General features: G+C 32.8%; 2 protein-coding genes and 1 long non-coding RNA gene across 3 annotated transcripts; 2 read left to right on the forward strand and 1 right to left on the reverse strand.

Moving 5' to 3' along the window:
- Positions 1–414: 414 nt before the first annotated feature.
- On the forward strand, positions 415–2,014 carry LOC124442440. Its single transcript, XM_046992942.1, has 6 exons — positions 415–574; positions 723–883; positions 1,070–1,206; positions 1,399–1,513; positions 1,636–1,716; positions 1,849–2,014. The coding sequence occupies exons 2-6, from the start codon at positions 818–820 to the stop codon at positions 1,915–1,917; spliced, it is 468 nt and encodes a 155-aa protein (XP_046848898.1). The 5' UTR covers positions 415–574; positions 723–817; the 3' UTR covers positions 1,918–2,014.
- Positions 1,942–10,943, forward strand: LOC124440961. The gene is given in 16 exon segments (XM_046991386.1): positions 1,942–2,029; positions 2,127–2,216; positions 2,326–2,403; positions 2,538–2,657; positions 3,058–3,168; positions 3,240–3,289; positions 3,379–3,423; positions 3,425–3,476; positions 3,542–3,665; positions 4,506–4,596; positions 4,751–4,830; positions 5,026–5,095; positions 5,262–5,478; positions 7,096–7,190; positions 9,618–9,836; positions 10,055–10,943. Coding segments are annotated over 13 exon segments (1,161 nt in total). The 3' UTR covers positions 5,424–5,478; positions 7,096–7,190; positions 9,618–9,836; positions 10,055–10,943.
- A 441-nt stretch (positions 10,944–11,384) lies between these two features.
- Positions 11,385–12,714, reverse strand: LOC124442444. The gene is made up of 2 exons (XR_006947250.1): positions 11,607–12,714; positions 11,385–11,436 (listed from the first exon to the last, which is right to left on the reverse strand). It is a non-coding gene; the product is annotated as an uncharacterized LOC124442444 (long non-coding RNA).
- Between the last annotated feature and the right edge of the window lie 73 nt (positions 12,715–12,787).

The following is a 12,787-nucleotide window of genomic DNA, read 5'->3' on the forward strand; positions in this document are numbered from 1 at the left end:
TTTGCTCATGCTCTCCAGAGTTTGTTCAACTTCTGCAATTTGGCCTTTGGGTGGAACACCTAAAAACCAAGAATTGCATTTGCAATTGAGTTTTTGAATTGATTCATTCTGTGCAGATGGAATGCCAGGCATCAATAAAAAGCATTTGTCAGTCATTTGAAGAGTTTAATCATAACCACATATTCTCTTCTTATGCAACACCAAAAATGTATCCTGTCATTATAGATGCTTTTGAAGAATATAGGTAACTGCATGTAGGTCACTGATTTATTGCACTGCTGTACTATGTATGAATTGCTGGGAAAGTTGCAGTCAATTTTATAGCCTAAGAATCTCATCTTAAGAGATGTATTTAATTGGAGGAAATCAAAATGCTAAAGTTTATGATGGGAAAGGATTTTTCCTCAAGTATTACTGTCTTGCACTGTATTTTGTTTATGTCATTTGTTTAAGAGTGCATAATTGCTTTCTTTGTGTCATTGTTTTTTTCAGAATTTACAGACATAAACTAAACATGTTGAGCTGTGTTATTCCTGAGCTTGATGAAGGAAATATCTGTCCTACTTGTCCCAAAGTGAGTATATTCGTATTACTTGTTTAACAATGACAATTTAGTAAAAAGAACATTAGCAATGCTATCTCAAACACCTTTTTGACTGCATCATTTGCATCATTGAACTCAAATACATTGCATGATTTTATCCTTCACCATTTTATTGAAGACTGATGGTGTGATCTTTGAGTCTCTTGATGCTCTATTTATTGGACGAAGGAAAAAGCTGGGCAGAGTCTTGGAAAACCTCTATTTGGACAGCTGATGTTCTATGATCAGACACATGTTGATCAATTTGTTGCCAATTATACCACACCTACATCAAACAAGGTCAATGTAGCTTTAATATACTTTGTTATTCTAATGCAAATTCAGGCATGGAAGTTACAGTGCTTTGAATATATTTGATTTTTTTACATTCTCTACCACATAGTTTTTATTTTCAATAAATTTGTGCCATGGGCTTTAGGAAACAAAGCTCTTGTATACTTTTTTGTTTGTTATTGATACTTATAGGAGTGTCATGGTTTTCTTGCTGGGAATGCTGTTCGATCAATGAATCACTACAGAGCTCTTGATGAAACAGCAATCTTTGGCCGAGGCTGTCGACATGAGTTTCCTAAAAAATTCTTAAATTTGAAACATGGAGAGAGGTCTGTTACACACATTTTTCTCTATTTTTACCTAAATGTTCTTGGTTTGAAAGAGGTGGTTAGGATGCATGCATTTGATGGTGTAAATTTATTTTTTCAGTTGGTTTGCTACTTTCAATGCTTTGTGCAAGTGCTGAAGCTTTTGCATACATGTGGTTGCATTATTTAAAAAATATTCTACATATTTTATAGATTGAGCTATGCAGTTTATGTTCTCCAAGAATTAGAGAAAGATAATGTTGATAATCCTGCACTCAAAATAAACATATTGTATGATGTTGCATGCATGTTGGTGAAACACTTACAGGTAATATTCAATTGACAATAGTTGCTTTGTTACCTGTTTCCTTTGTCAATAACTTTCCCTCAACACTTTTTTCTTTGAAAAGGTAGTCTTTCACATGTTTTTCTATTTTGTTTTTACAAAAGAATTTGGAGGATCCGATTGTTGACATTTTTCAATTTTCAATTCCAATTTTTCACTGCTATGGGCATGTTGGACGATGCCAAGTTAGTTGTTATTGTTTTTATTTTTCATACGTATTAACAGATGGTGATACCTATGCTATCATAACTAATGGTATTGTAGATGATAAAATGATAAAAATTCAATAATTGTTTACTAAATCTTTCTTGTAAAAGGTTAAATTTAGTCCCCGTCGTAAAGAAGGATTTGGCCTAACTGACGGTGAGATGTTGGAGAGATTGTGAGCTTACATTCGCAAATTTAGCAGAATGACTAAAGAAATGCGTCCAAGTCACAGAGTTGATGTACTCAGTGATGCTCTTTTACATTATGGAAAGAAAACGAAGATTAATTTAGGTATAGCTAGTTTTTCTTTCTTTGTTTGAACATATACATAGCTAACATGTCATCATATTATGTAATAGCAGGTATGAATTAAATTTTGTTTTTTGAGGCAATTTGCTGATGGCAAGGATGAAGCGAGCTGTTGACGTGGAAGAAACTGCAAAATCAGATATTGAAAAGTTATGCAGGTGCTTTCCGTGTGAGTATATGTTTGTATTTGCTGTGTGATTATATTTGACTCCGATTTTGGATATGAACTATTTACGACTCACATGAAAGCAGTAAATTTTCTTTTTCATTATCTAAAGCTCACAGCATTTCAATAGATGATATTCGTGAGTGGATGAAGGACGAATCGACTTTTTTTGGTCGTGAAGTTGAGACTGGTTAGTAATTGAGAAACAATGGCTTGTAGCTAAGGAACAGATTTGACACATAATTATTGATGCTCATTATGTGGAAATGTTTTACCCACAGAAAACTTTTTAACAAATATACGTAAATCTTGAACAACTTACAGAAGAAGAAGATTGGAAATGCAAGTATGTTATATACCTGGACTTGTACGCTGATCTTTACCATCGATGGAATGGTTGCACTGATCCAAGTGAACTGACTGTTCCATTTAATCAGATGAAAAGTATGTTCGAAAAGTTCAACATGTTTCTAGAGATATTAAAGTCTTAAACAGTGTGAATTTAGAAAAATGAAGTGGGAAAATTTTGAAGCTATGAATGTACGTCGTAACATTGTGAATAATAAGTTGGAATATCGAATAAAAAATTATTTCTTGTTTTTATACGTACGTACAAGTAGAGATGTATATGCAACTTGCAGGTGCTTGTCTGACCGTGTCTTATATTTGTAATGATTTGGTATTTACTGTTTAGAATTGACGAGCAGTTGAAGATCATGGAAAGGGAAAACTCAATTTCTGCACGCTGGCAAAATACTGACTCGGAGTACGAAAATGCATAGGCTTGGTAATGTTTTATGTTGATATCAATTGTTATCCATTAAGGTTTGTAGGGGGTGTTAAGAAATCAAAGGAAAGCAAGGATTGACTGTGTTTAAAGCTACAAAACAGCGGGCGGGAGATAAGCGGAAGAGAGAGGATAGGGGAGATCCTGGTGTGATTGATGGATACAAGGGTACGATTACTAAAATAATCATAACTTTTGAAAGGTTGTCCTACTATCTCTTATTCTCTGTTATCCTATAGGACCATGGAGTAAGTTTGTTGATGAAGAAACTATTGCTAAACCATCTGAGGTATTTCAATTACCCAAATAAAGAGTTTTATAAAGATATTTTTCAAATCAAACAATTATTTTTCTGGCATTTTACCTTGGTGAATACAGGAAGAGTCGACAATCCTTGAGGAGTATGAATTATCGAAAAAAAAACAAATCAAAGAAAGATGATATGAAACCTTCAGAAGAGAAATCCACCTTACACAGTAAGTTAAGATTTTCATACTTTCTTGTAGTTTCCGAAACATTACCAAATGTAATTATTTTTCAGTTAAAGATAAATATGACTATCAAAGAAGATCATATCTTCACATTCCACAAGATCTTGGCATTAATCTCAAGTCAGATACTCCTCCAGAACGTTGCTTTCTACCAAAACAACATATTCATACATGGTATGTAAACAATTCTCCATTTAGTTAATTTATTCAAAATCAAAAAATGGAAGTTAAAATACCAGAAATGACGTTAAACACGCTATTGAATTTTAGTTGTTCTTGCTTTTGTTTGTTTTCTGTTACTTTACTGTAAAACAAAAACAGAAGAAATATGAAAGTTTACTTACTAAAATGTAATTAGAAACGCCATGGAACGTCTGACTTGGAGTCATCAATATGCTTTAAATTTTGTAGATTTTAAGGAAAACACGCAATAATTGAATTAAGTTTAAAGACAGTTTATGATATAATTCTTGATGGTATTGAGGAAGTTCAATTATACATTACAGTATTCATTAGAGAAAGCGTCTCATCCAAATATAAACTTAAAATATGAGCGTTTTTTTAATACGATGCTTCTGTTTGATTCGAGACGTTTAGGTGATCATTTGATATGTTTATAAAATCATATTTATCAGTGTATTATTTATTATAAAGTAATGATTTGTTCTAGTACTACGTACGTATGTTTGTAGATATTGTATTGGACTTCCTTAGCACTTGTTTTAAGAAACACGGCTAACCTGACATTTACTTATCATTTGACTCTGAAGATGACTACTGCTAAGGTTGTCGAAACGTCAGTCAACATCAACACCAACAGTCCTTCACAGGACTCTACTAACCTCGACAAAACGTAACGATACTTCCTGATGCAAATATTCACTTTATACAGCACTTTTTAATAACATTTAAGTATTTGTTTTCCTGTAGTTCATCCTTCTACCGTCGTGATAAAAGAAAGCAATGGAGATATTCTTACTTATGTATTATTGTATTATTTTATCTTTCTCTTAGGTCTGGTCACACTAAAGGTGTTTCTGCAATAAGATTCTTTCCGAAATCTGCTCATCTTCTTCTGTCGTGTAGCATGGATTGTAAAATTAAGGTAAAAAGTCATTTTCTCTGTCTTACATGTCGTTGTTCATTTTGAGTTTGGTTGTACATCGTTGAATGTTCCTCCAACATTACTGGAGGTGAGAATTTTTAATAAATTACCATCACGACAAGCAATACATTTGAAACAATACATTTCCTTTCAGAAACTGCAAGATGATATTCATGTAAGCGCCAACGGCTCTGTTTTTGTAAAATCTAACATAAGACGAGGAATTTTACCCAGGTAATGTGGGATATTTCACATTCATTTGGTTACAGGTCACATTTTTATTGATTCAAAAGATTGTTGAAAAAATAACATTTGCATTTTGTTGTATATTTTGCAATGTACATAGCGTTCCTTCTTAAGTCTTTACTCTCCTAAATGGGTCTTGATATCTTTGGCTATTATATGTTCAATAAGTTTGATTTATTTTAGAATGTTAGAGGAGATATTATACACACGTATTATGGTAAAGAAAGCTATGAAAGATTGTAAAGATGATAAAGTAAGTTGGTTTTATTAAACCTTTGTTTTTGAAGCGATCTTTGATGTTTTTATAAGATCCAGTAGCTAAAACGTCATGGAGTTTTCATCATGTTCAAAAAAGATGCCTTTCCACTCTTCGTTTGTTTTCTTTAATCATTCAATATCATAAATAATTTACATTTTAGACTCTTCTTCAACTTCTTGATGCTCGACAACTTGCTTTAAAGTTGATTGCAAATGTCACTTATGGTTACACATCAGCAAACTTCTCAGGACGAATGCCTTGTGTTGAGGTAAACTTATGGTTACACATCAGCAAACTTCTCAGGACGAATGCCTTGTGTTGAGGTAACTTATGGTTACACATCAGCAAACTTCTCAGTACGAATGCCTTGTGTTGAGGTAACTTTGATCTTGTCATGATAGAAATTTAAACAAATGATAACTCTCCCCATTCCATCTAAACGGACCTTGTGCCGTAAACTTTGTATTCATGATAGAAATTTAAACAAACGATAACTCTCCCCATTCCATCTAAACAGACCGTGTGCTGTAAACTTTGTATTCATGATAGAAATTTAAACAAACGATAACTCTCCCCATTCCATCTAAACAGACCTTGCGCCGTAAACTTTGTATTCATGATAGAAATTTAAACAAACGATAACTCTCCCCATTCCATCTAAACAGACCGTGTGCCGTAAACTTTGTATTCATGATAGAAATTTAAACAAACGATAACTCTCCCATTCCATCCGTAAACTTTGTAATGATAGAAATTTAAACAAACGATAACTCTCCCATTCCATCTAAACAGACCGTAAACTTTGTATTCATGATAGAAATTTAAACAAACGATAACTCTCCCCATTCCATCTAAACAGACCGTGTGCCGTAAACTTTGTATTCATGATAGAAATTTAAACAAACGATAACTCTCCCCATTCCATCTAAACAGACCTTGCCGTAAACTTTGTATTCATGATAGAAATTTAAACAAACGATAGCTCTCCCATTCCATCTAAACAGACCTTGTGCCGTAAACTTTGTATTCATGATAGAAATTTAAACAAACGATAGCTCTCCCCATTCCATCTAAACAGACCTTGTGCCGTAAACTTTGTATTCATGATAGAAATTTAAACAAACGATAGCTCTCCCCATTCCATCTAAACAGACCTTGTGCCGTAAACTTTGTATTCATGATAGAAATTTAAACAAACGATAACTCTCCCCATTCCATCTAAACAGACCTTGCGCCGTAAACTTTGTATTCATGATAGAAATTTAAACAAACGATAACTCTCCCATTCCATCTAAACAGACCTTGCGCCGTAAACTTTGTATTCATGATAGAAATTTAAACAAACGATAACTCTCCCATTCCATCTAAACAGACCGTGCGCCGTAAACTTTGTATTCATGATAAAAATTTAAACAAACGATAAGCTCTCCCCATTCCATCTAAACAGACCTTGCGCCGTAAACTTTGTATTCATGATAGAAATTTAAACAAACGATAACTCTCCCCATTCCATCTAAACAGACCTTGCACGTAAACTTTGTATTCATGATAGAAATTTAAACAAACGATAACTCTCCCATTCCATCTAAACAGACCTTTTGCCGTAAACTTTGTATTCATGATAGAAATTTAAACAAACGATAGCTCTCCCCATTCCATCTAAACAGACCTTGCGCCGTAAACTTTGTATTCATGATAGAAATTTAAACAAACGATAACTCTCCCCATTCCATCTAAACAGACCGTGCCCCGCAAACTTTGTATTGATTAATTGTATCTATATTATATATTCATTTATGTATTTGTTTTTCTTATTTATTAATATATTTTTTTAGGTAAATATATAATATAGATACAATCAATCAATACAAAGTTTTCGGGGCACGGTCTGTTACGATGGAATGGGGCGAGTTATCGTTGGTTTATACAATTTAAGTGATTTTTTGGGCCGCTCATGGTTAAACTTTGTTATTTATACATTTATCTTTTTACAGCACAAATCTAAAAGGTTTTGGAGTTCCAGTAATTTATAATGGATCATAATGGATCACCATTTCGCTATTCTGTCAAGGATTGCCATCTAATACAGGTATAAATGTACATAAATGATCACAAGAAATATATTTTTGCTCAATTGACTTGTATTTTCTTTGTATGTACTAAACAATTTCATTTCTATTATTCGTAAAATATTCTTTTGTTTTTGGACCACTAACATTGTTTCATTGTAACTCATTATTTTCGATATCAACAGACACATAAATACAAGCAAAAGATTAATTAAGCATAGACGGACAAACAACGAAGCATGCAACATAGATATCAAAATAAGCCGTTTAACAAATAGTGACTTTTAAACAACTTTCATGTTAATAAAATTTTTATTTCTTCAATTCATTTACCGTTTCACCAGGTTGGTTGCTGACGCATTCGACAATTGTTTGTTTAATGTGCTTATAACATTTTAAATTTTCTTTTTAATAATTATACAGGATGTGTCATTGAAACATTCTTTATACAATGATAATTTGTAAAAAATAGGCACTCGATGAGTACGTAAGGATTTGCTTTTTTATGATTGACAATTACAAAAATACCAGTATGATTGATATAATCTGGCAAAAATGGATGGAAACTCAAAATGTTGGGTATCAAAATACAACATCATAACAAGGTTTTGCCAACACAACCACTACAACTTTGTTGTTTAAATTTTCTATTTTATGTATCTGCATAATGTCAAAAACATCTCGCTATTGCCTGCGTTTCACTAGTCTATCGAACATTGGTGTCTACAACAAGTCTCTGAACAAACAAACGTTTAAATTAATAAAAATTTGGGAATGGTATATAAAAAAGTGGAAATATAAATTACACTATATCTTAGTAATGAGATGCCCCGATCCTCGTCGAAGACATTTCTCAATACTGCCTTTGAAAACGTTTTAACCTATGAATTAAAAAGCAAGTAATGTTTCATTACCATTATGTTATTTGCTTATATATTTTTAAAATCATCTCTGTTCCTCATCAGAAAATTTTAAATAATGACAAACATTAATGTTGAAATGTACGTTCAGGCGGTTAACGAATATTCGAGTTCTCGAAAAATACCGCCATTTTTTAAGTTCTTTTTATGTCATTGAGTTTACTATTTATCTTAGGCCTGTTTGAAACGTCGAATTTTACATGAGCCGAATGCATTTAAAACAAAAGATATCGAGGATTTTTTTCTCATTTATTTTGTTTTTAATGCATTTGGTTCATGTAAAATGCGACGTTTAAAGAGGACCTTACCTTTAGAAAGACATAAAGAATTTCCACTTAAGCCTGGTTCACATATGACTGAGACATGACTGAGGCATTATTAAGGGCAAGCCTGAAATACTTTCTGATCTTGTGGCTGAGTCAGAGCTGAGGCATGTCTGCGTTGCTTTTCAATGACATAATTCAAATCGCCGATCGACCACAAAAATTTAGCTGCAGTTTGAATTTGACAAAATAGTGCTTCGTAATTTGAAAATAGCGTTACTATTAGCAAATTATGCGGCCCTTTTAACAGTCATTTCAAAATACATCAAAGATGGGAGAGCCGATTTGAAAAAAAGAGAATAATTTGTATTTTACTCTTTGATTTTTGTACTCTGGACACGATTTATCATAAATAGCCCGAGAGTTGCGTATTGTATCCATAAGTTTTTATTTTTATCGTAAAGTGATCGGAATTTTTCCATTGAGTCTTTTTTTGGTTCCATGTACTGTGTTGAAAATTCATCCACCATCTTTTTACCCAAATGCATGATGGGAAATCGCCGGTCAATCTGAGAAACGTTCACATTTAACATAAATAACCAAAATAAGTTCCGTACACCACCGTTTAGCCGCCGACATGTCGGGAAACTTGAACACAACTCAACTTTTACGGCATTTCAGCGGTATACTGCAGGTAACTCCTACTACTGCCTGAAACACCATTAGTGTGTCAGCGATGAGTTTTTACATTTGCCTTAAGAACAACGCAGGCATCGTCACAGGTATGTCTCAGTCATGTCTCAGTCATATCTGAACCCGGCTTTACGCAAGCAGCAAACCTTAAAAATTAAAGCGTTCGCTCATAAAAACAAAAAGAAATGAGATGCAATTAGCAAGTCATTTTTACTTGTGTACCATGTAGAATTAAGTACACGCCTAAGAACTGACCAATCAGAAAACACACGCTTTCCGCAACTTGGGGCATATTATAAGATCAACTCAAACTGTCAATGCGTTATTTAAATCTCTAACTTCCTACATACACGAAGAATATTTGCCGAAAGCGAAATATATCTTTGACTGTTTCGATAACATGTTCAGGTAAATGTGATTTTTGATATTCGTGTTAGGAGAGAACTCTCTCTTTGATTGAAGTGTGAAATGTAAACGACATTAATATCTTTATGCAAAATGTGTGACCTAAATATACGTCTTCTTATAAAGTTTTCGTTTTTGTTAATGTTAATTCTTTGCTTTATTTTAGACATGAACATTTTTCTGTTGATGCGATCGAGAAACATAGAACAAATGTTTGTGGTTTTAATTCACCATGATGGAGGACTTATATAAATAAAGAAATTGATTATTGACCACGATGAAAACGTATTTGGCTTTTGTTCACCATTCCCTTGAGGCTGAGCTATTTACGAATTGATATTCTACTTCGTCTTAACCGCTTTATAAATGAGGAAATATGAAGATGGTAAGTATCTTTTTCCTCCTTCATCGTTTTTGACAGTAATTTTACAAGACGTATATATATTGTGAGTCCACCAGGCCGTTTACATGGCAAGCTATAAATGGGAAATGAAAAGATTTTGTTCTTTAGCGACGTTTTAATCTCCTGTGTCTCCAAGTCAAATGCAGTTTATTGGCCTTTGGCTGTTTTAAAACGTTTTCCTGAGCATTTTTCTTTCTTAGATCACGATTCCTGTCTCGACAATTGATCGAAAGACAAGTCACTTTTAACCAACGATTTATGATGGTAAGATTTTTACAGCAACAAAATATACTCATGAGAAAGTTGTGTTTATCTCATGTGTTTAAATTAGCTTTTGTAACTGTACAAAATTTCATTTTCTGTAATGCATGTACGGAACTTTTAATATTTAATAAACCAAGAGGTAAGAGTTTAACCTTTTCCTATGCCAAGAGATGAATTCAATTATGTCTTCATTGCGATGTTGTTATCTTTACAATAGTTCAAAAATATTTTATGATTAGGATAGAGATGACACAAAAAACCCCAATAAAATCACACTTCAAGTCAACTATTGTTTCGATCGACAAAAATTGAAGTCAATGACGAAAGATAAAACAAATCAATGTTTAAAATAATTATTAAAGCGTATTATATTTGAGATATAGAAACAAATTTAATGCTAATTAAGGGTTTAAAAATCTAGTACAACTTGATTAACAGCGGGTAAAACAGTGCTCTATGCTTTTATTTCTTCCAAATGCTTCACAGTGTAGTTAAACACCTCGATCGATTTCAGCGTAGTGAGCGTACACTTGATGATCTTTGCAAATTTTTTGTAATCAAAATATCTTACAATATGTCTCAAAAGAACTGGTCATCTTTGAAATCAGCCGATAGTTTGAAATTTGCATGATTCAGCGGCAATGATTGATCTCCACGCTAGGAGGTATAAATGTAATTAAAATAAGTTTCTTGACTGGGATTTTTAATGCACTGTAGCTTCTATATTATACGTATGTAGTTATTAATTTATTATGTATTTAACTACGTTTAATTAAGGCTCCTTGAGGATCAATTTTTGCTGAATCATGGAAATTGTAAATGTCAGATAATTTCAAATATTGTCAAGGTTGAAAAATGAGACATCACCATGAAATATGTGATAGTCAGTCAACAAACCAGCAAAATCAAAGTGAAGCACCTTTCATGTTGATGGAAAAATGTTCAAAGGTGAAAGAATGCGACTTTGACCAAAATTTTTCAACGCGCTTGCATTTCACTCATTTTCCTTCCAAATCGCAACAAACAACATAGCATTCCATAGCTAGAACCTAGAACTCTTTTTAAATATTTAAAACTACAGTTATTTATTGAGTACTTTACACACATCAGCAAGTAAAAGTTGGATTACCTTTTTTTGAAACACCCTGTATCAAGAACTTAGATCCCCAGACCGTGGGGTTCCCTTTGATAAATCAACTTAAATGTATATTTTATTAAATACGTGTATAATTTACGGAAAATAAAAATAAGAATCAAAGGAAGATATCAGAATTCAGCCCTTTAATAACACCATGACAACTCGTAGCGTATAGCAAGTCTACCAGTGCTATGAAAATAAATATTTTATTGTTCAATTACTTTTTCGTTACTCACTACACTACATATGAGATGACAACAGTAAATATGGGCCAGACACACATAATTAGAGTAAAATCTCCATTTTTCTTGTCTACATCACTACCTAAAACATACATAAAGATAAATTACATTGTCAGGTGGTCACCAATGCCAGATCTATCAAAACGCTTGCCAGCAAAGGATTTTTATTGTGTTTAGTCTTTACAGAAATGAATGGATTTGTGGCTCCATTTCAAGGAACAAGATGCTTTGTTAGCCCTGACTTTTGGGTATGTTTTCTTTCTCCTTTAGCTGACCAGCAACAGTTATATTTTTAATTTCTGTAGGCAAAGGTTTAAATGGAGTGTTTGTTTTGGTTCATTTTGTTGTTTGATAAGAAAAATCTTAACATGTACATTATTTACATGTAAAATTTATAGTGCTTAGTAAGTTTTCTAAAAAGCCCAAACACTGGCTTTGCTGTGTAAATATACAAATTTCTGTTCACAGTGATAAATGGTAAAATTTAATTTGTGTTTTAGAGAATTGTGTAGCTGGGAGAATCAGTTTCAAAGCAATGTAAAGTATAAACTAAAGCAAAAGCAAGACATGGATGTCATAGCAATGAAAATGACTCATTACTGTCCATATCAGTAGTAAAGACACCAGTAGAAATGACTCATTTACTGTTCTTATCAGTTGTAAAGACATTAGCCAAAAATGTCTGGTCATGTCATTCACTCCTGAACATGGATACATACTTTAAAGGAGGGTGTTGCCCTAGAAATATATTCCAAATATAAACTTTTTATAGTTTGTACACAATTTCTCTAATGTTCAAATAATGTTTTGGAAAAAAATAAGAAGTTCCTTGCAAAATGAAATACTAACTGTTACACACAATGCCAGAGCTCTTCAAGATGCCCTGGGAATAAATGACATAGCAGACTCTTTATTTTGGGTAGGAGGCACATTTTCATATATTCATGTTCTGCCACATTAAGTGCCTTTGAAATCCATTGTTTTCAACAGATTAAGGCATGCATAAATGAATTTGTGACCCCCCCCCAATTAACAACTATCCTGCGCCACTGCTGGGATTTTTTATTTATTAGTAAATCTGGTAGTCGGACAGTTAAATGTGTCATTTTCACTTCTGTCAATGCTATGGCAATGACATCCTGCTTTTTCGTCTTCAGGTTATTTATAACTTTTACTTTACATTGCCTTTACAGTTTGAACTATAATAAAGTATTATTGAATCAATCATTAAATAAATATTTCCTAGTAAAAACAAACAACAACAATTTAGTCCCCAAATCAAGTATGAT

This window comes from Xenia sp. Carnegie-2017, unplaced genomic scaffold (genome assembly GCF_021976095.1).
Source record: "Xenia sp. Carnegie-2017 unplaced genomic scaffold, XeniaSp_v1 HiC_scaffold_20, whole genome shotgun sequence".
NCBI classification, from domain to species: domain Eukaryota; kingdom Metazoa; phylum Cnidaria; class Anthozoa; order Malacalcyonacea; family Xeniidae; genus Xenia; species Xenia sp. Carnegie-2017.

Bases quoted from the DNA above. Each gene is read 5' to 3' on its own strand.
- LOC124442440 (XM_046992942.1), top strand. From the start codon at position 818: ATGTTCTATGATCAGACACATGTTGATCAATTTGTTGCCAATTATACC. The intron at 884-1,069 runs GTCAATGTAGCT...TGATACTTATAG, and splicing joins CCACACCTACATCAAACAAG to GAGTGTCATGGTTTTCTTGC. The intron at 1,717-1,848 runs GTTAGTTGTTAT...TTCTTGTAAAAG, and splicing joins GGCATGTTGGACGATGCCAA to GTTAAATTTAGTCCCCGTCG.